The 26,978-nt window shown below is 36.5% G+C and overlaps 2 protein-coding genes across 3 annotated transcripts in view; both read left to right on the top strand.

The window, feature by feature from the left end:
- LOC113519588 (octopamine receptor Oamb) overlaps nucleotides 1-3,657 on the top strand; it is a 206,433-nt gene extending 202,776 nt beyond the window's left edge. For both annotated transcript variants that reach the window (XM_052896906.1, XM_052896905.1), the window contains exon 11: nucleotides 221-3,657. In XM_052896906.1, coding sequence (XP_052752866.1) covers nucleotides 221-224 — 4 coding nt within the window. In that variant the 3' untranslated portion in view covers nucleotides 225-3,657. The remainder of the gene's footprint in view (nucleotides 1-220) is intronic.
- A 1,008-nt stretch (nucleotides 3,658-4,665) lies between these two features.
- LOC113519587 (serine protease HTRA2, mitochondrial-like) overlaps nucleotides 4,666-26,978 on the top strand; it is a 39,404-nt gene continuing 17,091 nt past the window's right edge. The window contains exons 1-5 of the mRNA XM_052896910.1: nucleotides 4,666-4,867; nucleotides 10,110-10,293; nucleotides 11,336-11,495; nucleotides 25,301-25,390; nucleotides 25,820-25,996. Of these exons, the coding sequence (XP_052752870.1) occupies nucleotides 4,833-4,867; nucleotides 10,110-10,293; nucleotides 11,336-11,495; nucleotides 25,301-25,390; nucleotides 25,820-25,996 (646 nt within the window). The 5' untranslated portion in view covers nucleotides 4,666-4,832. The remainder of the gene's footprint in view (nucleotides 4,868-10,109; nucleotides 10,294-11,335; nucleotides 11,496-25,300; nucleotides 25,391-25,819; nucleotides 25,997-26,978) is intronic.

Raw genomic sequence — 26,978 nt, 5'->3', positions numbered from 1 at the left:
CATGGGCGAAACAGTATACTCTGTTATGTCCATGGTACTGCTCATGTCTATAGGCGACGGTTACACTTTCCACCAGGTGGGCCGTCAGTTTGTTTGCAATTCTATGTTGAATAAAAAAAAAATTGTAGTCACAATATCTATACATATATTGGCCCAATAACAAAGAGAGAGAGAGAGAAAAAAAAAACAGTAAATTAATAATAAATGTATTTCTTCTTAGGTGACGTCTAACAATGCGACGGCAGAACCCGCAGTTCCAGTCAACCGTCGCATGTGTTTAGCGAGAATTTCACACCTGTTACAAGTGTATAGCAAGAAGTAGCAGCATCGTTATAACGGTTATTTACAAATTAGAACTAACGTTTTTTATGGTAAAAAAAAAAAAAACTGTTCGTCAATGATGTTGTTTGTAATAAATTAACGTTGCACATTAAAGATTTAACAAAATTTAGATTCACTATAATTGAATTGATGTGCATATAGGAATTTGTAAATTCAATTTTTAATATGAGTACTTTTCTGCAATATACTTACGCTTATCGAATGAATATTCCAATAAGTTTATTACTTTTGCCCAATTATCCAAAAAGGAAATGTTTTTTCCGGTTTATAATATATGTATAACTGTTTTTTTATACTTGGCATATTTAGTAAATATTATTACCTTATCATTTTTTAAGTTTAAGATTTTAAAAATAACATAAATAATATTTAAAATGAATCAATTAACAATGTTATTTTGAATAGCTGCTTATTTCATACACTATTCATATTATTAATTCGATACAAAACATACCAAATATATTTGCGCGCTAAATATGCCGAATAGAAAGACCTTTAGTACGATATGCCTAATCAACTTGATAGATTGTAATGAATGGTATAATTGTTAGAAAGACTTAATAATTATTAGATTTTTTTTTAATTCTGAAATCGATTTTACGACAAAATAATGATTATCATCGTAAAATAAATACGATGACCGTAAACTGTTCAATAATTATATTTTTACGATCTCATCAAATTCGTCTATTTATTTTAATAATGACTAGTCATTATTCACGACATCATCCTTGAAACTAGGATATGTGTATAGAACGGTATAAGAAATAGCCTATACCTTTTTCCATCACAAACCTTGAAATATATATAATTTTATAATAATTGGTTAAAGTGTTAAGGCGTCAAAACGTAACAAAACGTAACAAACAAACTTTCATATTTATAATATTAGTAAAGATATGTGTGTAGGTACGTTTTGTTTACAATGTGTATGTAATATTTTCCATATTTCAGTTTAATAATCATGAATCACCTAATCCTAAATTAACTGTAACAGTTAATCATAATCACTCAATAGTTAGTTAATATAGTTACTAGTTATTGTGAACACATAAATTATCCGAAAAGTACTTATATTTTAATTTTATTATTTATTGATAAGTGAATTATTTATTGAAAAGACTGTCTAAACTAAATCATAACATTACAATGTATTATATTAGATAGTTAATTGTTGTTAAATACCGAGGAACTTTAGTTATATTGTTAAATGAATACAATAAATACGTAAACGATTAATCAAATCAATAGTCAAGTGTAACGCTTATATACATTAAACGGCGTGCAAGTTAATTTATTGAACCTTGTCATAATGTAAGTTTATAATAAACTTTTTATAATACGCTGTAAAAATTAATACTCAGATCGCAAAATAATTCGTTAAAATCGTAATCATGGCATTGAATTAGTAACACGACATCGCTGCATATTAACTAGTGAAATATCATTTTTCAATGAAGAAAAACGGTTTCTTATAATTGAAATAACAAAAAGTTATTACAGGACCTGATCACCCTTGCTTAATGACTGTATTCTATTCGTAAACATGTATATTAATCGTTTTCTATATGTAGATAAGCTAGAAGCCTTCTATGGCTAAAATATAGATAATTTCATGTCCTTCCTAATATTCCTATCTTGAATAAATATCTACTTATCAATCTCCTACTTCTAATTACATCATACCCAATACTCCCTTAGAGTTGCAATAGACAGTGTGATATTAGATTATTTTTAACCATGTCCAAGGTCACATAAAGTCTAGAAACAATACGGTGTTATATGTACAACGTGTGAGCTCTTTTCTGTCTATATACATAATGACATTTAATTTTTTTATTTGATTTTAATTTGATAATTTACGATTGTTTTGTAATTTTAAATTATATTAAAATTTTACGAAATTAATTTTTTAGGTGTACTGTTTAAAAATATTCTTTTTTAGTATTGCAACTTAAATTTAATTAAAACAGCCTTTTATGTTTTATGTAATATAGACGAAAACAGACAATGAAACGGTGGTAGACAGTGCCTCTTTTTAAATAAGTACTGTTAAAATAAAATAGCTCTCTTATTATGTGGGTCAGTGGATATCAACTCTGTTGGTAGATTGCGGTCACAGAATTATATAAAAACAAATAGATTTTACATTGAGTACCTGCTATATTAATTCTTGTTTATATTATATTTTTCCCCCTGGACTTATTACCTAATATTGTCTAGGTTAAAATTAAACAGAGCTTGTACTATGGATACTAGGAAAGTAGTAAAATAAATATATATAGATACATGCATTTATTACATAAAAAACTTCTAAATAAAATAAAGAAAATAATTTTACAATAAATTATTGTATTGTGCGAAAATCGATTCCGTAAACAGTATATTTATAAATAACCTCAGTCATTTGATAGTTGATTTTTGCTCCTAATTGTTTAAATATAGCATTAAAGTTTCACTTAAAGGAAGTAAAAAAAGCGCTCCAACCTGCTGTTTTACTAAATATACCTCATCAGAAATAATAGCATTGGCCTTTTCAAGAATATTATCCAGGTGGGGGTCTAGTCCCTTAAAAAATACATAAATAAAAATACTTTTATAATATCTTTGATCATAGTTGAAAGCTCTACTCTTGATCTTAGGGCGAATACTAGACAATTCTGGGGTAGGCATGGTCCCCTTATATACGTCTATAAATCATAGTCAATGTTAACTACTTTGTTAATCCTAATAGGTATATAATGAATATAATTTTTGTTAAACGTCATGTCAGTTAAATTTATTACAATAACATTTATGCAATTAAACTAGAACTAAAAATAAACTATGGAATGTGGTAATTTCTTAGGCACAAAACATTTAAACTATACCCTGGTATCATATATAAGAAGAGCAATGTCTTCCACATAATACTTATTCATGCTACTTTGTTCGCTTCAATGTTTAGAATCGTACAAGCTCAAGAAAGTTTATAAAAACAATAATTCGTACTTTAAAATGTTTTATCAAAGAAAAAAATAACTGCCAAAAACGAGCTTAATGAATAACTAGCGGTACTGATTGTTTTAAAATTTCGCTAAATAAAAGGACGAACTTGGGGTTGTGAATAGCTAACCGAATTTATTAAGAGAGTGATAACCACAAAGGTACCCATCACTAGTCTAAACGGGTATCCTAATTAGTTATTGAATCAAAGATCTCGACGTTCCTCAAATTTATTCGATTGTGTATTCGATGTTTTAACATATACGTTAGTCGAGTGTTGTACGTTTATGTGTAAACGATATAAATATTATTATGTATAAATATACGAGATGTTACACACTTTTGTGTTTTTTATTGAGTATAATTAGTACACTTGAAACTGTATTGGCGCATCACCTACATAGAAATAATTATGGTTCGCTCAATTGATTTTCAAAACTAAAGTAAGCAATATAGCCCGAAAGATAAGCAATCTGTAGTGGCAAGGAGCTTGTCACTTAGCTTGAAAATCCGACAACAGATAGGGAGAAAGGTTTTCGAATGGCGGCTCAGTATTGGCGTGAATTTACTGGGTACAGAGGAATAATACCTGGGTCCTCAGGAATGGCAACGTATGGGGGGTATCATGGGCGAAACAGTATACTCTGTTATGTCCATGGTACTGCTAATGTTTATAGGCAACGGTTACCACTTTCCATCAGGTGGGCCGTCAGGTGTTTGCCATTCTAAGTTGTATAAATAATAAAAAAAAAATTGTAGAACGATCCCCATTAGATAGAATAACAACCTTAAATACATTGCAGAGAGTCAGTGAATGCAGGTGGCGCCTTCTTCAGGACCGTTCCTTATGGTAGTCTATAGTAAAGGGCTATATTCAGCAGTGGATAAATATCAGCTGTAAACCACAACTCAATTTGTCTTAATAAAAATAAACTAAAAAAATAATGTACTAACCTGAGTTAAATATTATATTTATTTATATTAAGTTCAACATAATACATTCTAAATGTATATAATAAATATGTTTACAAATTTTTATTAGAAGAATAATAAAAAAATAAATATAATAAAAAAAGACCTTACGTCGATAGAGTATCTTCTGTAACGTATAGACCCAAAAGGAATTTTATAATGATTAAAAAAAAAACAAAAATAAATTAACTATAATAAAACTGTTATAAAACAAATATTCATTTAACGATAAGTGATATGAGTACTACACTAGCACAACTGCATTGCTGTCAGTAGCTGTCATTCAATGCCGGTCGTTGAAGCTTCCGTCATTCAATGAGAATGTGGCTACTCACTCGCTCACTACGTATGTACGTATTGAAAACAATATCATTGTGTGTGATTCAGTTCACCTGTTCAGTTTATAAGTTACTCTCGAAGGGAGAGTTTGTTTCTTTTATTTAGAATTGTGACCGTAAAACATTGTTGATTTTTTTCTATTTATTAAATTTTGAATACGTTGATTGTTGTTACATTGTGTTGTCTGAAATATAATGGATAATAAAATGTACTTTGGAGGCGTGGAAGGGTGAGTAAAATTGATAGATGCTTGATACAATTTATTGAATAATTTCCGTATACAAAACGTAGGTTATGTACGTACGTCGAAAGTTGAAAGGTTTGCCTTGAGTTCTGAATTCCCATTTGTTTCGAAACGATTAAAAATAAAAGAATTCATATTTTGAAATAATGACAATAAATTAAATTAAATAGCTTATTAATAAATTGATTTCTTATTGTTGTTGTGGTCGTCGTTTTATTAATTAATTAATAGTTTAAATTATCCATTTTAATCTTTATTTGATGTGTTATTAATTAGATCTGTGATTTACAATTGAGATGTTTTTCTTGTTTGAATTTATCAAATAATATTTTTTTATTTATCAAATAAATAAGTACTATCTATATATGTATATATACAACTTAGAATGGCAAACAAGCTTACGGCCCACCTGATGGAAAGTGGTAACCGTCGCCTATAGACATGAGCAGTACCATGGATATAACAGAGTATACTGTTTCGCTCATGATACCCTCCATGCGTTGCCATTCCTGAGGACTCAGGTGTTATTCCTCTGTACCCAGTAAATTCACGCCATATCCCAACCTTCAAACTGAAACACAGCCATGCAAACACAACTGCTTCACGGTTGAAACACGAATGGGACAGAGGTACCCAAGCAATCGATTTTGTACAAAGTCTCCCTCCGGTAAATATATGTTAATGGATGTTAATGTAATGGTAACCCCGCTTGCACTATCGGTATACGCTGGCGGGGTACCAGTGAGAGATGATAGGTGAGAATGAAAAGGCAGGTCACGTAGCCCATCATGGCAAATTTAAAGATAAACAAGTAATAGTAGTTTCCGAGGGAAACCGCGTGGACCTGATGATTGATAGCAATGAGAACTAACTTCCCCATTACTAACAATCCCTTCCTCCTAAATATATTTATTCGTTTATGTATGTAATTTTAGTATGTATGTATATCAATAATTACTAGTACCGCATTCGAGTATTCTGACACTTCCCTATGGTTGACTGGGAGAGAATGCTTTTAGCATTAAGTCCGCCATGTACACATATATGTACTAATGAATAAATAAATAAATAAATTCAATTATCTAAGTATATTTTAAAATTGAAACAAGAAACAGTTGTCAATTGTACTGATGGATGACAATGGAATGGTAACCCCGCCTGGGCTAACGGTATACACTGGGGGGGAAAGGGATTGTTAGTAATGAAGTTTGACAGCCCCATTGCTAGTAATATACCCTAATAGTCGACCTCCGCGTGGTTCCCCTTGGAAATCATCGTGAACAATAGAGCGAGCGGTGCGATAATAAAAGATGGCTGGTAGGTAGCTCACAGACAGGGTTATAATTCCATTTCCATCCAATAAAGCCTATGACCATCCCGTTAAGGATTATAGTCGTGATGATAATTATTTTATAACGTACACAGAATTACAAATGCACGTGCCCACGTAGGTTTACATCGACCAATCAGAAAGCTGAAAACATACGGCTCGACTGACACACCTGTTGCAAGTTGAATCATTCAAATATATATTGTATTGTTGTGGAAATACAGTACATTTTAAATAGCACGTGTTTGTGGAATTTAAAAAATTTCACGCGTAAGTTGTTGACCGTGAACGAATGCAGTGAATGCCAGAAGAATAATAAAATGCATATCTAATTTTATTATTGGCCGCTTGGCTTGTTATGGTGTTATGTTTTAAACTTTTTCTATCTTGGACAAAGACTAAAAATCGTCTTTCGAATCGATTTTAATGGATGATAATGGAATGGTAATCCCGCCTGCGCTAACAGTATACGCTGGCGGGGCACCAGTGATGGATGATAAGTGAGGATAAAAAGGCAAGCCAGTTAGCCCATCGTGACGAATTCAACGATAAATTAGTCACGATGCTTTCCAAGGGGAACTGCGTGGAGGTCGACCTGATAGAGTATATTGATAGCAATGGGGACTAACCTCCCCACTGGAGACCTGGGGACTTAACATGAAATCAAATTCTCAATGGACTCAGTTTCGTATTTTTGTTTATAGCGAAATTGGCACAGTAAAACGACCCTAACATTTCGTAGGACATAAATCCTACCATAAAGGTTAAGTGTAACGTTATTTTAATATTATCAAATGATATGTATTACTATGTAATTTTAACACGTAATTTCGAAAAAATTTTTCATGGTACGCCAGTTTCTAAAAATCTATACAAATACACAAAAATAATGAAATACACGAAAATAACGAATGATGTCTATGTTTTACATATATGTATATGACGGAGATAACCAGTATAAACTCCAGAGATATTGCATACATACATACATATATACGTCTCGCCTATTTCCCATTGTGGTAGGCAGAAACAATGGAACACCGAGTGCTCTGATTCACAGAGACCTCTGTCGCTTCCTCCACAGTCTAATCTATACACGCAAATCAGTTACAGGTATTTTTAATTTTTAATGTATCAAAGATAAAGTAACAAATTTTAATTATTTTTATATATTTTACTCTTATTTTATATGTAAATTAGTTAAAATTACACGTGTAATGGAAAAAAAAACCTAAAATATATTACTTTTTTTCGACATATGTGGGTATCTTTAGAAAAACATACAATTATACGGTATACTGAATTTTATTAATACGACAATTGATTGCCTCGTAATGTATGTGAAACTGGACATATTTCCATAGGGAACATGCACAGGTATATGATAAGGGAGTTTGACGCTGTCGGAATGTTTGTCTATGTATTTTCCCGTTCAATCTTAGGTGTGGCATATTGCTTTGAGCTTTGGAAAATCCCCTAATTGTTGATGTTTTTCCTGGAATAGGCATCAAGAAAATACATATTAGACACAGAATAACATACAGAATTTTACACATTGAATTTCACATATAATTTTACACACTGAATTTTACTGAGCTGTATGCTTGATTGCCACTGTGGTGGCAATCAAGCATACGGCCCACCAGATGGTAGGCAGTTACCGTAGCCTATGAACGCCTGCTGTATCAGGGGTATAACGCGCGCGTTGCCGACCTCGAAGAAACCTCTTTATTCCTTTTTTAAAGAACGCTATGCTCTAGTCTCTTGGATAAATTTCGCCAGTGACTTTTTTTTTATACAACTTAGAATGGCAAACATGCCGACGATCCATCTGATGGAAAGTGGTAATGATAATCCCCCCCCCCCCCCCCCCGTGCGTTGCTATTCCTGAGGACTCAGGACCTGAGGACAGGTTTTATTTCTCTGTACCCTGTAAATTCACTGCCATATTCCACCCTTCAAACCCAAACACAATAATGCAAACACAACTGCTTCACGGTTAAAACACGAATGGGATAGAGGTGCCCAAGCAAACGATTTTTGTACAGACTCTCTTTGATGAAAAACTTGTATATATATATATATAATTCTGTATAGTTTTTTAGAATTGATAAGTTTAGGTATCCCCCTTCAATAAAATGCACGTTTTACCGTCTATCACCCGCATTCTGATAAAAGATACGTGCAAATTGATAGCTCGCCAATATTGTTAAGGCATTGAAACCGGTTTTCAAGTACGAAATTAACTGATTACCTTGCAGTTTTATTCATTGGTATTGTGAATAAAAAATTCCTAACTTATCGTGGCTTAGTTTTTAAGTATGTCATTTCAGATATAAAATAGTCAGTTCATTGTTCTCACGCAAAGAAAAACGGAGTCCTAATTAAAGATCTCACTGCACGACCATCTTATATTCGTTCTATATTTACCAGAGGGAGACTTTGTACAAAAATCGTTTGCTTAGGCACCTCTGTCCCATTCGTGTTTCTACCGTGAAGCAGTGTGTTTGCATGACTGTGTTTCAGTTTGAAGGGTAGGATATGGCAGTGAATTTACAGGGTACAGAGACATAACACCTGAAACCTAAGGAATGGCAACGCATGGGGGGTATCATGGGCGAAACCGTATACTCTGTTATGTCCATGGTACTGCTTATGTCTATAGGCGACTGTTACCACTTTCCATCAGGTGGGCCGTCAGCTTGTTTCTCGTTGTAAGTTGCATAAAAAATATATAATTTAGACATCGATAAAATTATTTACACTCACTAATATGTAATGGAATAATAAAAAAAGAATTCTTTTTTAACTGTAAATAAAAGAGACACAAGACATGAAGTAAAAATATTTGCCCACTGTATGTAAACATTGTGAAGTACATACAAACAATAGTCAGAAAGGCATAATTAATTTGTTATCATGAAAACGTTATCGGTCTGTTAATATTGAGTGTGGATGAGTGAACGTCAAGTACTTTATCGCTAGAGTTGCCAGATGCGAGTTTATATTTTTACCCAAATATGTCAAATATTTTTTCTCCAATTTTTATATGATTTCCCCCACTTTTACTTAATCATAAACTTGTGTCGGTGTTCACCACGTTTTGCCATGTCATAGCCAAGTGAACGCCGAAACTCCCATCTCTATGTCTAACTACTTCACCTCACGTTGCTACCGTCATTGGTACTTTTTGTATTCACTGTTTAATGTAGGCTTTCCACATAAGGAAAGTTTTGCCAGTATTTGCCACGCTTGGTGGGCGGATTGGCAATTGCATTTAGGCTTTGGTAATGTTTTAAGAGGGACGCTGTTGCCCATCTTTCGACCTTAATGGTCGATTGCCTTAGTCATCTCTTACGACACCCACGGAAAAGGAAGGAGTGGCCCAGTCTATGCTACCATACGGCGTTCGTTTGTATATTTTATTAAATTCCCAATATACCCAATATTGCTAGCAATGGGATTCTCAGTCTCTATTACTAACAATCCCTTTCCCCTCGCCCGTAAAAGATCAACTTTAACAATAAAGCTACCATATTGTTTTCTGTGTATATCTTTTTATTGTAATCTCTGTTTACTGGGGGGGAAAGGGATTGTCAGTAATGGAGACTTAGATTCCCATTGTTAGCAATATACCCAACCAATATCGACCTCCTCGCGGTTCCCTCTTGGAAACTATCATGGTTATTTCCTGATGAATTCATTATGATGGGCTAACTGGCCTGTTCATTCTCGTCGATCACTCTTCACTGGTGCTCCGCCAGCATATCCCGTTAGCGCAGGCAGGGTCGCCATTCCATTTTCACCCATAAAAAACTCTGTTTACTCAATGCCCTACCATCATATACTTTACCATCGTACTTAATCATTCTAAAGATCTAATCTTATTTACCGCAGTGGTGCAACACACTCAAACATGGTCATCTGTGACAACACAGGCCGAGTGGTCGGCAGAGCGGAGGGACCTGGCACCAACCAGTGGGCTCTCGGCATGGAGGAGTGCACCAAAAGGATTATCGCCATGGTCCAGGCGGCGAGAGAGGACGCCGGGATACCGAATGACAGGATACTCGATTCTTTGGTTTGTAGTTTCATCATCAGCATCCTCATATCAGCGGATCGGGGCTATTCTTTATGGTGGTTTACCATTGGGGAGATTTTGCTAGTAGTTACCACGCTTGGCAGGCGGATTGGGAGCAGCAGTTTGGCTTGGTGATTTTTTAAGAGGGACGCTGCTGCCTATCAGTATGCTGCCGATCATTAAGTTCCCTTAGTCACCTCTTATGACACCCACGGGAACGGAAGGTATGCGGCAATAGTATTTTCACTTTACTATATTCATTTTAGTTTATTGTTAATGAAATCTTCCAGTATAAACGATTGATGCAACTGTATACAAAAACTTCACATTATAACATTAAAAAAGAAGGGAAATAATCTCGATTCGGATGTATTTTTTGTTCCTACCTAAAGCCTACGTCAGCGGGTCTACCATGAAATGAAATTCCGAAATTTCGGACTCAATTTCGTGTTTTTGTTTATACCAAGATCGGACCAAAAATGGAGTTTAACATTTCGTTTGTCATACATCCTATCATAAAAGTCTAAAGGACAACATTTTAACATTTGTAATATTTCCAAACGGCAAGTATTATATAATTTTAACAACAAATTTGTGTTTCGTTTGGTTCCGAAATTTTGGAAAACATTTTGGAAAATCTTCAGATTGATTCTATGGAAATTTTATCACAATCAGTTTAATAATTTGGTTTTCAATTCATAATAACTAGTTTTGACCTCAATTATGGTACAAAGTCTTAAATTATGTAAAGTAAATGTAATTAGAATTCTTGTTTAACCAATTGTAAAGATTAAAATCTTACCACCAATTTCCATGCTCCAGTAAATACTATTCAATGGCACACAAATGTTATTAACAACAATTTAGCTGTCCATTACGTTGCTCCTTTTCCTCCCCAAGTCATAAGAATTAAGTTCATACTTCCTCTTATTTAGAGAACTACACACCTAAATCTTATGAGAAAAGCCATATGCACAGAAGTAGATCGCAATAGAATCAATAGGCAGTTATTGTTATTTATTCATGATCATTTTATACCCAGGGTCTGACACTCTCCGGCTGTGGTCCAGAAAGCAGCAACTCAGAATTAGCTGCGAGGGTGAAGGAGAAAGACAGCAAAATCGGCATCATATACGTCGGATCTGACACTGAGGGCTCACTGTTTACCGGCGCCCCAGAAGGGGGGATGGTGCTGATTGCTGGTAAGTACCTACATATTACGTGATTAGGTTCATTTTCGATAGCTATATAGTTCAGTCAATAAATGCTTGAATGTTATCTAGGAGTTTCAGGACAGAATTCTGAAATTGAATTGTTTAACGATTAATTCTGAATTATTATCACTTGCTCTGTGCTTTTCCAGGCATTGTCAAGCCATTGTCCGATAAGCTACGGTAGAGGACTTTGTATACAATAGCTTACATCAAAGACAACCTAGATTCGGCGCTTGTTTGTGTAATTTATGTATGATTGTATTAGTTTTCTGTTTTAGACTAAATTAAAGAGGATGGCAGAGTTCCTCTAAACTTTGCAATGTCTAAATAGTTATCTTCATACTATACCTCAGAGATTACATCCAACTCTTATTATTTAGATCAAATGCATAAGAGAATACTTCAGAGAACCCACCATGAAATGTTTTCCGAAATTTCGGGGCCGAACGAAACACAAATTTGATGTTAAAATCACATAATACGTACCGTTCAAAAAATTTAAAAATGGTTAAATATAGTTCCTTTGGACTTTTATGGTAGGATTCATGACGAACGTAAAGTTAAGCTCCACTTACTGGGTCGATTTCAGTGTAAACAAAAACACGAAATCGAGTCCGAAAATTCGGAATTTCATTTCTTGATAGACCCCCTGAGTCGGTAATGCGCGTGTAAAGCTACTGGTTTTGCAGGCATTCCTGGACTACAGTAACCATCCATTATAAACCGAGTTGAATTCTGGCTTGCTATTTTTGTTTCAAAAATTAAGTCGTTTTCTTATTCTTGAGTCTATCTAAACTGAACACATGCATTGTAGATTCATGGTAAAAGTAACCTTATGATTTCCATTCTCTCTTTTTCTATTTCATATGTGTTTATGTATAAAAGATTGGCATCTTTCATGAATATACACGAGTGAAACGACATTGACATTAGAGTGTATTTCACGATGCCCATGGTGCAGTCTATGTTTATAAGTGACGGTTACCACTTCCGAATCAGGTGAGCCATTGGCTTCTTAACATTCTAAGTTGCATAAAAATCTGTATAACCATTCAGTATGTTAAGAGTGCAGAATTGAAGAAATTGGTAAAATGGTACTTGCATAAAATGCTATACAAATATGATATCAAATATCTTCACCAGAGACAGACTTCGTACAAAAGTCGTTTGCTTGGTGCTCAACCTCTGTCCCATTCGTGTTTCTACCGTGAAGCAGTTGTGTTTGCATGGCTGTGTTTCAGTTCGAAGGGTGAGATATGGCGTGAATTTACTAGGGACAGAGTAATAACTCCTGAGTCCTCAGGAATGGCAACGCATGGGGGGGTGTCATGAGCGAAAAAATACACTCTGTTTTATCCACGCTATTGCTTATGTCTATAGGCGACGTTTAACACTTTCCATTAGACGGGCCGTCAGCTTGTTTGCCATTTTAAGTTGCATAAAAAAAAAGATACTCGCATTGTTTTAACTTCGACATTGACATTGACTATTTATAGTTAGACTGCAACTCATTTTATAGGCATTATGTAAGGCAATACGTGACTCTGTTATCTATGAACCAAATATGTAGAATTTAAAACTAAGTAAATTGTTATGGTTTTGTTTAAATAAGCATTAATTTACTTATTACCTGTATATTATGCATTTTATTTAAATGAAACAAGTATGAAAGATGTTTATATACAGAGGAATAACACCTGAGTCCTCAGGAATGGCAACGCATGGGGGGGTATCATGGGCGAAACAGTATACTCTGTTATGTCCATGGTACTGCTCATGTATATAGGCGACGGTTACCACTTTCCATCAGGTGGACCGTCAGTTTGTTTGCCATTCTAAGTTGTATAAAAAATAATGTAATGGGAAATTAATTAATTGACTGTGTTTTTGTCATTTTCAACAATTGTTTCGACTGCATTCGGAAGTCTTCAGGGGACGTTTGGCGCTTTGCGTCATAGCGTCTCACCTTGGATTGAAAATTGTTTTAAAAAATAAAAATAATAAGTATGACAGACTGTATTGTTTTTAATACACCTGTATTTACTTTATTGCAGTACCATGTAAGGATGATAGGCGAGACTTTGTAATATAATGTAGAATCTAAATACAGTTTAACATTTGCATACCTCTGCAAGGTGCTGCATGCTATGTACCTACTTATATATGTAACTTCTTATTGTACCATGTAACAAGCGAATAAATATGATTTGATTTGACTTGAGGAAGAAATCAATTTAGTCGTTAGAATTGGGTAAGTTCCTAACAATCGGACAATTTTTCTCTGTTACTTATAACGCCTATCTTCCCGGGAAATGAACTTTGAATCTACATACCGCAGACTGATCGCTATAGGGGTTGATGGGAGGAAAGGAGAATAAATATTAACTTTCTGGGGGGAAAGGGATTGTTAGTACTGTCTATTGCTGGCAATATACCCAACCAGGTCGACCTCCTCGCGGTTCCCCCTGGAAACTATCATGGTTAACTCCTGATGAATTCATCATGATGGGCTAACTGGCCTGTTTTCATTCTCATCTATCACCCTTCACTGGTGCTCTGCCAGCGTATCCCGTTAGCGCAGGCAGGGTTACCATACCATTTACACCCATCAAAAAAAAAAAAATTACTTTCTTTTATTCTTTTAATGCTATCCTATTTTCTTTGGGGGAAAAGTTCTTAGAAGTCTATTTTATCGTAAGGTCTAACTAAGTCTCTCTGGAGGGGAGGATTATTAGTAATGGGGTCTAACAGCCTTATTGCTAGCAATATATTCTATCTGGTCGACCTCCACCTGGTTCCCCCTGGATCATGGTTAATTCTTGTGGATTCATCACGATGGGCTAACTGACCTGCTTTCATCCTCACCTATAATCCATCACTAGTGCCCCGCCAGTGTATACCGATAGTACAAGCTGGGTTACTATTTCATTTTCACCTATTAAAAGAACTAAATCTCTCTATGACAACATGGTGCAAGTCGCATGCAAAGCTTATAGTGAACTACATATGAGCATATCAGTCTTCCATTTATTGCATCCATGATATCTTAAGGGCAAATGTCGTACAGTGTCCTGTATTAAAAGCGAAATGGGGGGACAGATAAACTGACACTCGTCATATCATATTGTGATACTTTATTTATCTGTAACGTTTAATAATAGACTTCCTCTTCCATTTGGATTGATTCTTTTTTATTTTTTAAGTTACCGTTTTTCTATTAGTCGGGCCGTTATTTTCTTTAAAAATAAAATAAATAAAAATAAAAAAAAAATAGTAAAATTAAACTTAATTAATAGCATTTTTGAATAGTCATTTTTTTATAAACTACCGTTCAGTTCGGAATGCAATTTTAACTGAAAAGAATGGAATGTTTCTTACACAGCTGTTGCTTTTTTCAAATAAGTTGAGTGTAGAACAAAATAATAAGAAAACTTATCGATTGATTTTTTAAGAAACTTGTAAAAAAATAAAAGTTACATTAAAAATATTAAAATACTTTAAACCGAGGCACGCAGTCAGGCTCATGCTCGCGTCACAGTCGCTCACGACTAAGGATCACGAATTGATTCCAAAACTAATCGTGCTTTTTCGATCGAATTACACGTAAGTTATTACATTAAAATGTTAGTGGTCTAACCAATAAATCTAAGGGGGAAAGGGATTGTTAGCAATAGAGTTTGACAGCCCCATTGCTAGCAATATACCCTATTAGGTCGACCTCCACGTAGTTCCCCCTGGAAACCATCGTGAACAATTCTTGTTGAATTCATCACGATGGGCTAACTGACCTGCTTCATCCTCACCTATCATCCATCACTGGTGCCCGCCGGTGTATACCGATAGCGCGGGTGGGGTTGCCATTACATTATCACCCACTAAAAAAGAAACAATAAATCTAAGTAAGTATTTATACGAGAACGTCTGAGTACTGTTTAGGCGCTTAGATGAAGTATGATGGTAAAATGTTACCGTTAGTAGGAAGCGGATAGGCCCTGACCTCAATACAAACGGGGCTCGGTCCAATGACTCTTAGACCACTCGATGACGTTTTAATAATCAATGCAGTACAATGACCAAATGTTGTTTATACAAGCTTTTGTCAATTTAATTTCGTCGCTTCTTTACTGTTGTTCTGTTTGCTTTTAAAACATATACTCGTAATCACTCTATATACATATGTAATGGGAAATTAATGCATTCATATGTACTTATTTATTATTAATATTATATAGTACAATAGATAGATAGATAGATAATTTATTTGCATTAATTACAGCATACAAATAACAATACAAACATACACATAATAGAGATATGCACAGTAAAAAGAAATAAAAGAATGAAAAACAAAAAAGCAAAAAAAAATATATATATAAAACACCAATTTCCTTCTGTCATGCATGTGCCATAGTAACGCAAAATGGTCACAACTCAACAGCAATATTAATACATATATATATATATATATATATATATATATATATATATATATATATATATATATATATATATATATATCTTTTATTTTACAATTTTATAAATATGTTATTTATTGTATGAACGCATTTGTAAATTTACGTGTTTAAATGACTCAAATAAAATGCTTATCTATATATATATATATATATATATATATATATATATATATATATATATATATATATATATATATATTTCTCTCATTTTCGACAAAAATTTTTTTGACACATAGATCCTATGTGTTAACCTCACATCCTCTTAACTACTCTTAAACAAAAGACGGTTAAACATTTCATTTCATATAAAAATTTGAAAATTATTAAATTTAAGAAAAACGATACTCATAGATAAGTTCAATTGACATATTGTAAAAGAAGATTGTATAGAATAAATATGTCAGATATATAAAATGGCAAACAAGCTGACGGCCCACCTGATGGAAAGTGGTAACCGTCGCTTATAGACATGAGCAGTACCATGGACATAACAGAGTATACTGTTTCGCCCATGATACCCCCCATGCGTTGCCATTCCTGAGGACTCAGGTGTTATTCCTCTGTACCCTGTAAATTCACGCCATATCCCACCCTTCAAACCGAAACACAGGCATGCAAACACGACTGCTTCGCGGTTGAAACACGAATGGTACAGAGGTGGCCAAGCAAACGACTTTTATGCAAAGTCTCCCTCTGGTAAATATTATCAACTTGTATCTCGTAATTTCATAAAGAATTGCTTGCAATAATTTCATAATTTCATAATTTCATAAAGAATTAATTGCAATTTAAAATTAAAAAATGAAATACGCATTCTGGGCGGCCGAGTTTCAGTTATAGAAAGGATTTCACGCAGCCATAATGTTGAGCTTCAGTGTGTCTCTGAATCCCCAAACGAAAACGTTTTAAATATTGCGAAAAACTTATGCGACACAATAAAAGTTCCGCTCATTGAGTCGAGTATTGTTGCTTGTCGAAGGGTCGCTAAGATTAGCTCATCATCGAATCGCCCGAGAAATATATTATTAACCCTCTCCACACCCCGCCTGCGAGACATCATACTATCCTCGGTATCACGATTTAATAAGACCAACGCAAATGAGCCGCTTAGCTCTACTCACTTAGGGGTTTCTGGTGAGACACGTAGAATATATATCGCTGAACATCTGTCGCCTGAATGCAAGTCTCTGCATACTAAAACTACAATCGTCGCAAAGGAAAAGAAATATAAGTATGTCTGGGTGAAATACGGTCGCATTTATGTGCGTAAAGACGACAACTCAAACTGTATTTCGATTAAAAACGAGGATTCATTGGCCAGGTTGTAATTCGGTCACTCCTCCACGTTTATTCTATAATTATTATATCGTTATTTCTTATAAACTTTTGTATTTTTTTTTTTGTCATATTAGCATATTGTAACTCTGTTTTATTTCTTATTTTAATTATCTATGTTTGTGTACTACCAAAATGTCAATAGGATTAGATCTAAGCTGGACGAATTGTATATTAATATTTTAAATTCTAATTATGATGTTATCTGCTTGACGGAGACTAATCTGAATGGCTCTGTATTTGATGCTGAATTTCTCGATACTCGGTACAATGTCTTTCGCAGAGATCGTTCCACAACTCTTATCAATAAAACTGAAGGGGGTGGAATCGCAATTGCAGTAAAAAAGAATCTCAGATGTGTCCGTCAGGTTTGTTGGGAAAGTGGAGTCGAGGATTTGTGGTTAAGTATTTTTCCTAATAATTCAAAAAATAAGGTGATAAATTTATGTCTGTGCTATTTACCTCCTGACTTAATAACAACAATGTTGCAAGAATTTTATAATAACATTCAGAATATAATGTTACGCTCTAACGAATTGAGTGATTTTTTGTGTATTGGTGATTTTAATACGCCTGGTATCTTATGGTCTGGATCACCTAATTACGCGGCAATGACACCGAGTGATCCCCAAGATCGTAAAGCTAGCCTTCTTATTGATGTTATATCTTTGTGTGGCCTAAACCAATTCAATAATATACCAAATAAAAACAACCGTTACTTGGATCTTGTACTTTCTAATTTGCCAACCCTACAGGTTTATGCAGCGAGTCCTCTTATTCGAATCGATGAACACCATCCCTGTCTTTGTATAGATATACACACTTCAAATAGTTTCAATCATCCCAAATCTAAAATATGCCAGCGTCCAAATTTCCGTAAAGGTAACTATGAAAAAATTAGAGCTGAGCTTGGGTGCATCGAATGGTCAAATGTACTGTCATATGCAGACGTTAATAGTGCAACTGAGACATTTTATAAAATACTTGAAAATTTAATAAGTAAACATATACCTTTAACAGTAGTTGGTTCACATTCGTACCCTTGTTGGTTTAGTCGCTCGTTAAGGAAGTGTCTGTCTGAAAAGCATAAGTACCATAAACGATATAAAAAATTTGGCAATCCCCGGGACTATGATACTTTCGCTCTTCTTAGAACTCGATGCAAAAGACTTATTAATGAGTGTCATAAGAACTATTTATCATCAGTAGAGGAATCTCTTATGTCTGATGTCAAGCACTTTTGGAGATATGTTCATAATAGAAAATCTTATTATGCCGTACCGCCTACACTTAAATTTAACGGTTCTACATCTACTAGTTATGATGAAGCTAGTGAATTATTTTCCAGTTATTTCAGCTCTGTATTTGTCAATCCTTATAGCGTAACGAACTCGAACTCTTATAAAGCTACTGTACCGAACTACCCAATTCACATAATTTCTTTCACTGAATCTGATATAAGGAGTACAATAAAAAAACTAGATCCCAACAAGGGAGCTGGACCAGACCGCATACCACCTTTCTTCATTATCTCCTGCTTTAAAGAACTTGCTGTACCCCTTTGTATTATTTTTAATAAATCATTAGAATCTGGTACTTTTCCTACTTGTTGGAAAATTGCACACATTGTACCGATTCACAAGTCTGGTGATATTACTATGTGTGAGAATTATAGACCGATTAGTAAATTGTGTAGCTTTGCCAAACTATTTGAAAGTCTAATTTACGATGAACTCTACTATCACGTCTCACAATTTATAACACCTAACCAGCACGGTTTTATACCAAAAAAGTCTACAATAAGCAATCTCCTTGAATATAAAGATTTCCTTTGTAGAGCATTTGCTACCCGAACTCAAGTTGACTCTATCTACACGGACTTCTCCAAGGCATTTGACAGGGTTCACCATTTGACTCTCTGTAATAAACTTAGACACTTCGGTATTCATGGTAGTCTTCTTCGATGGTTCGAGTCATACCTCGCTAACAGAAGCCAATTAGTTACGCTCAATGGACACTTATCCTCACCTGTTCCTGTAACCTCAGGAATTCCTCAAGGTTCTCATATTGGTCCTCTCTTATTTATTATCTTCATTAATGACCTCGTAGAAAAACTAAGGTGTCCATCGCTATTATATGCCGATGATTTAAAGGTTTTTTGTACTATAAGAGATTTCAATTACTCACAATTGCTTCAATACGATTTAGATACAATATCCGAGTGGTGCATTAATAATTTAATGGGTCTAAATGTACGTAAATGTTTTGTGTTGTCTTTCACTCGCAGATCACAAAAATTAATTTATAATTACACTATTAATGGACAAATACTAGAACGCAGAAATGTCGCTAATGATCTGGGTATTATTTTTGACGACCAACTTTCTTTTAAACCACACTATGAATGTATTATAAACAGAAGCAACCAACTGCTGGGATTTATTACTAGATTAACTAAAAATTTTAAAAATCCTAGCAGTTTTCTTTCTCTATATCAATCACTGGTGAGAAGTATTCTAGAGTATGGCTCGGTTATCTGGTCTCCATTTTATAAGTAGTACATTGTGATCGTATTGAGAGTGTTCAGCGAAAATGCCTTAATATACTCGCGTTTCGAACGGGCTTGCTTCGCAAACTGAGCTCTTATGAAAACAAGCTTGAACACTTTCATATTACATCTTTAGAGAGGCATCGTCAGCGTAGTGACATACTATATCTGTACAAAATCATCCATAATGTCATAGATTCTCCATCTCTACTGCTTAATTTAAATTTTAATACGAGGTACAAAGCACGTAATCCCACTCATAAATTGTTTACATTGCAAGTCTACAAAAATAACACCTCTTATTACAATCCTGTGGTAAGAATGTGTCGTCATTATAATGACTTACTGCTCGACCACAAATCCATCGACATATTCGGTACAAAATATTTGATATTTAGGAAGAATTTGATTTCTATTATGTAGAACACGATTGAAAATATGTTTTTTTTTTTTATATATAGTTTTATCTTTTATATATTTATATAACATTTTAATTATTTCTTTTTTATATTATGTGTTTGCTTTTAATAAATTACTCAAGCTGTGCATATAATATAATTGGATTATAACCTAGCCGAATCACAAATGTAATTATTACTTAAGTTTCTTATGGTTGTAATCTGTTTTATGTGCCAATAAAAATAAAAAAAAAAAAAAAAAAAAAAAAATAGGTATTAAAACTCTATCTTATAAATGTCCATCATTATTGATCTAAGGAAATGTAAAACTTCTTAGAATCAGATAAAAAAATATATGATTAGGTACTTAGAAATGTTGAATTATGTAGATTTTTCTTGTCGTATTACCTCTCTTTTCTTCTGTTTTAAAATATGCAATTTAATCTATTTATTGCCTTAATTAGATGTTAATTATTTCTTTACCAGAGGGAGACTTTGTACAAAAGTCGATTGCTTGAGTACCTCTGTCCCATTCGTGTTTCTACCGTGAAGCAGTTGTGTTTGCATAGCTGTGTTGCGGTTTGAAGGTTGGGATATGGCGTGAATTTACTAGGTACAGAAGAATAACGCCCGAGTCCACAGGAATGGCAACGCATGGGGGGTATCATGGGCGAAACAGTATGTGTGTCTACTGTTATGTCCATTGTATTGCTCATGTCTATAGGCGACGGTTACCACTTTCCATCAGGTGGGCCGTCAGCTTGTTTGCCATTCTAAGTCGTATAAAAAAAATTCTGGAGATCCTGCTACTAAACTATTTTATATGGGAGAGATAGTCCAATGATATTTCAGTTCACGGGATGCTGTGGGAAATGAGAATTTAGCTAAAAAGACTTAATACAAAAATCATCCGCCCGAGTCTCTCTGTCCTGTATTTCAGTTTGACGGATAGATAGATATGGCAATGAAATTACAGAGTATAGAGACATAACACTGTAGTTAGGTAGATACTGTTTATTGTTACCTCCAAATGATTACAGTAGGAAACTTATTATAGACACAAACAATTACAAGAAATGATAACAGAAAGAAAACAATGGACGGCCTTATCGCTAAAAGCGATCTCTTCCAGGCAACCTTTGGATGGAGAGATTTGCTCGTCATGCCGGGGTTTGTATGTATATCCGGACGGATGTCTGTTACCGCCGTCTCCATGGCCTTGAAGACAGAGACCTGTCAGTATTATGGGTACGTGTGGATTACGGGAGCCACACTCGTATTTACGCGTGCCTTTACAGGTCTCACAGCGGTGATCTGGACACCTTCCGTCTTTTTGAGCACCTGCAAACGACGATTGATAAGGTTCTCGAGCAGTACCCTTCTGCGGAGTTAGTGATACTTGGAGACTTTAATGCTCACCACTCCGAGTGGCTTTTCTCGGTCCACTGACTGCGCGGGAAAAGCACTCATGAATTTGTCTGACCTATGGATTCTCTCAGCTGGTCCATTCTCCAACGAGAATTCCAGATATAGAGAACCATACAAGCTCCTTGCTGGACCTTCTGCTGACAACACACCCGGATGGATATACCGTCAGAGTGGATGCGCCAATTGGCTCATCCGACCATTGTCTTATCCGGGCTGATGTACCCAACACTCGACCTGATCCACCCCGTCCTATTGGACGACGTCGCGTGTGGCACTATAAGTCAGCAGACTGGGATGGATTGCGAGAATTTTATGCATCGTACCCGTGGAAGCAGCTCTGTTTTGCATCACATGATCCTAACGACTGCGCAATTGCCGTTAGCGAGGCTATCATTGAAGGTATGAAGCTATTTATCCCCAACCCGCTAGTGGCAATGGAATCGAAGAAGCGTCCGTGGTTTAACCGGTCTTGTAAGAAAGCCAGATTTGCTCAGCAAGCTGCATACAAGGCTTGGACTACGGCTCGCACTAAATCTGATCCTGGAGTCAGTGATGCAAAGCGCAAATTAAATGCTGCTTCGAGGTCCAGTAAGAGAGTAATTGCCAGAGCCAAATTTGAATTTGTGGGCAGAATTGGTAGGCGACTATCAAGCCTTCCTTCTGGTAACCGTGCTTTCTGGTCGCTTGCTAAAGCTGCCCAAGGAAACTTTTGTCAGTCGTCTTTTCCACCACTTCGGAAACCGAATGGTAACTTGGCCTACAGTGCTAAAGAGAAAGCCGACTTATTTGGCATTCTCTTTGCCTCTAACTACTATGGACGAAGGTAATTCTGTACCACCTACCATCTTGTGTTGCGGAAGCTCCATGCCGGAAATTACTATAACACAATGTAAAGTCCGGCGGGAGTTACTATCCTTAGATGTTCATAAGTCGAGTGGGCCAGATGGTATACCGGCAGTGGTCCTAAAGCAGTGTGCTCCGGAATTGTGTCCTGTATTAACGCGTCTCTTCACGATCTCGTACTCCACAGGGCAATTTCCTTCGACATGGAAGACCACCCTTGTACATCCTGTACCTAAAAAGGGCGATAAGTCGGACCCTTCAAATTACAGACCGATTGCGATCGCTTCCCTTCTCTCTAAGGTGATGGAGCGTATAGTTAACGCACAGCTGTTAAAATACCTAGAGGATCACGATTTATTGAGTGACCGCCAATATGGCTTTCGCCATAGTCGCTCAACTGGTGACCTCTTGGTATATCTTACGCACCGATGGGCATCAGCCATTGAGAGTCAAGGTGAGGCGCTCGCTGTCGGTCTTGATATTGCAAAGGCATTTGACCGGGTCTGGCATCGGGGTCTTCTATCGAAATTGCCCTACTATGGACTTCCCGACAGCCTCTGTAAATGGGTCGCCAGTTTTTTATCCGGCAGACGTATAAAAACCGTTGTAGATGGTTGCTGCTCCGATAGCATGGATATTAACGCTGGCGTCCCGCAGGGCTCTGTGCTGTCCCCAACGCTGTTTCTACTGCATATTAATGATATGTTAACCTTCGGTAGCATTCATTGTTATGCGGATGATAGCACCGGAAATGCCCTTTATACGGGTCGTACCAATGTCTCCCGTTCCATCGTGGAGAACAATCGTGAACAGCTTGTGTCTGAAATCGAGAGAGCACTAACTGGAGTCTCTGATTGGGGACGACAAAACTTGGTCCAATTTAACCCCTCTAAGACACAAGCTTGCGCGTTCACCGCTAAAAAAACCCCATTTGCTGTGGCCCCACAGTTCCAAGGCACGTCTCTTAACATCTCTAAAAGCATTGGGATCCTTGGTGTCGACATCTCTAGTGACGTACAGTTCCTAGGCCACCTCGAAGATAAGGTGAGCTGGCATTCAAAAAACTCGGTGTGCTCAATAGAGCGAAGCATTACTTCACGCCGGATCAGCGATTAATGTTTTACAAATCACAAATCCGGCCCCATATGGAGTATTGCTGTCACTTATGGGCGGGAGCACCTAGATACCAGCTTGAACCCTTCGACTCAGTGCAACGACGAGCTATGAGAATTGTCGATGATCCCATGCTTGCAAGCGGTATCGAACCCTTAAGTCTTAGGAGAGATTTTGCCTCACTCTGCGTGTTCTACCGCTTATACAACGGATTGTGCTCAGAGGAATTATTCAATATGATGCCTACGGCCACTTTCTATCATCGTACGGCTCGCCATCGGCAGGGAGTTCACCCTCATACCTTACAGCCTAAATGGTCGCGTACAACGCGGTTTCAGAGATGCTTTCTCCCACGAACACTCAGGTTATGGAATGAGCTCCCTGCCGAGGTTTTCCCGAGAGACTACAGCATGGGGTTCTTCAAAAGGGGGGTAAAGAGGTTTCTTCAGGGTCGGCAACGCGCGCGTAATACCTCTGGTATTGCAGGCGTTCATAGGCTACGGTAACCGCTTACCATCAGGTGGGCCGTATGCTTGTTTGCCACCTCAGTGGTTAAAAAAAAAAAAAAAAAAAAAAAAAAAAAAAAAAAAAAGAGAAGTAACTATCAAGTATAGTTCTTAAGAATAGCAATGCATGCTCGTCGTGAGTTTGTTTTTTTATACTACTATAGTAGCAAACAAGCATACAGCCCGTCTGGTGGTAAACGGTTTTTTTTAATGGATGATAATGGAATGGCAACCCCGCCTACGCTACCGGTACACTGACGGAGCACCATTGAAGGGTGATTGGTGAGAATGGAAAGACAGGTCAGTCAGCTCATCGTGATGAATACACCAGGAATTCAGCACGATGGTTTCCAGGTTCAGACCACGTGGAGGTTGACCTGATTGCGTATATTGCTAGCAATGGGACTGATAATCCATATTACTAGCAATACATTCCCCCTGGTAAACGGAGTTACCGAGCCTATCGACATCTGTAATACCAGTGACGTCACACCAGAGTAGAAACCTTAAACGCCCTTTTTGAAAAACTTTTTTATATACAACTTAGAATGGCAAACAAGCTGACAGTCCACCTGATGGAAAGTGGTAACCGTCGCCTATAGACATGAGCAGTACCATGGACATAACAGAGTATACTGTTTCGCCCATGATACCTCCCATGCGTTGCCATTCCTGAGGGCTCAGCTGTTATTCCTCCGTACCCAGTAAATCCACGCCATATCCTACCCTTTAAACCGAAACACAACAGCTTCACCTACCGTCAACACGAATGGGACAGAGGTGGCCAAGCAAACGACTTTTATATAAAGTCTCCCTCTGGTGTAACCCCATGCTGTACTCTCTAGGGAAAGCTTCGGTAGGCCACAACCTGAGCGTTCGCGGGAGGAAGCTCCAATCATCCAATTAGCATAGATATCAGAGTGTATTCTGTGATATGCATGTCTACATATGACGGTCATTATTTTCCATTAATAAGGTCATCACCTTTTCCGCCATCAAAGTTGTATTAAGAAAATCAACGACGCTAAGGAAATTACCGATGCGTCTTGAAAAAAGATACTTCGTTGAAGGTTTCCGATTCGAATTTGTTCGGAAATGCCATTGCTGGTTCTGCATTAGATTATCTAGAATTTTATTGCTCTTTCAGGTACCGGTTCCAACGGTCTGCTGCGGACGTCCGACGGCAAACAATACGGTTGCGGGGGATGGGGCCATATGTTGGGGGACGAAGGCAGTGGTAAGGAATTTTGGTCTGTCTAAACAATTTCCAAATTTACTGTTTCTTTCTTTTTATTTTTTTCTGTGTAATCACTTCTTGTTATTTTTTTGGAGGGAAAACTTGTCTTCCCGAAAGGGGATTTTTGCTAGTAGTTGCCACGCTTGGGAGGCGAGTTGTCAACCGCAGTTAGATTTCTAGTGAAGTTTTAAGAGGGACGCTGCTGCCCATCCCTCTACCATGAAGATAGGGAAATGGTAGTCAAATTACAGGGTATGGCGATTTAAAACGTTAGGTTAAAGAATGGCAGCGCATGAGGGCTACCATAGGTTTTTCAGTGTATCATATCATGTCCATGGTGCTGTTCATCTGAATGGGCGAAATAGTGGCTACTTTCCATCTGGACCGTCAGCATATTTGCCATTACAAGTTGCACAAAACTATTCTCAGCGTACTGGATCGCCCATCGTGCGGTGAAAAAGGCTTTCGACCAGATGGACGGACTTCGGCCGTCTCCTCATCCCATCCACAACGTGTGGGAGGCGATCAGGGAGCATTTCAATATCCAGAAACAAGACGATCTACTCCGTCACGCGTATAAAGACTTCGACAAATCCCGGTATGCTGGTGAGTACTCCCATTGGTTACAGGCATCTGATATTACTCTAATATACTTACGCGAAAAAGGTCATGGTCTGGTATATAATTCTAGCAAAAATGTAATTATGACATTTGTATCTGTAAATAAAAAATCGAAGTATGTGCCTCCTATATCACTTAATGGAAATGTACTTGCAGTGGTAACTGATTTTAAATATCTTGGTCACGTTATTGCAAGTACTTTGAAAGATGACCTGGACATAGAACACGAAATAAGGCCATTGGCAGTTAAAAGTAGCATGTTGGCTCGCAGGTTTGCTAGGTGTACAAAACAAGTAAAAATAACCCTGTTTAAAGATTTTTGTCAGGTGTTCTACACGAGTAGCTTGTGGGTCAACTGTAACCAAAAAACTTACAATGCTCTTCGAGTCCAATATAATAATGCCTTGAGGGCACTGTGAGGGCTACCTCGTCGCTGTACTGCGTCACACATGTTTGCACGACAGCGCAAACGAATTGTTTCGCTGTTGGGTAGGGCGCGTGTTAGCTCAAACAGTGTCCTGAAGACAATTGCTGATAAAGTGAAATGTCCCATCCTAAAATATTGGGTGGGACAGGTTATCAATGCAAGAGCGTTATGACCGCTCATTTACTAACATAGGTTAAGTCAATTTATAACTAACAAAATGGGCCTTATGTAGTCTAATTAAATAAATATTATTATTATTATTGGGGGAAAGAGGGATTAAACTTAGCACAAAGCAATTCCACCATTCCATTTTCATTCATTAAAGGTTACTCATAAAGATAACTCGTGAAGACTTCCTTTGACAAATTCCTGGACCAAACTCAAAAACCAAACGGGAAGGGATTGTTAGTAATGCAGACTACCAGACCCATTGCTAGCAATATACCTTGTCAGGTCGACCTCCACGTACTTCCCCCTGGAAACCGTCGTGCTGAATTCCAGGCGTATTCATCACGATGGGCTAACTGATCTGCTTTCATC

The sequence above is a fragment of the Galleria mellonella genome, unplaced genomic scaffold (genome assembly GCF_026898425.1).
Source record: "Galleria mellonella isolate WM207_F2 unplaced genomic scaffold, CSIRO_AGI_GalMel_v1 utg35, whole genome shotgun sequence".
Taxonomy (NCBI): Eukaryota; Metazoa; Arthropoda; class Insecta; order Lepidoptera; family Pyralidae; genus Galleria; species Galleria mellonella.
The sequence above is the reverse complement of the archived record's forward strand: the minus strand, read 5'-3'. Positions and strand labels throughout refer to the sequence as shown.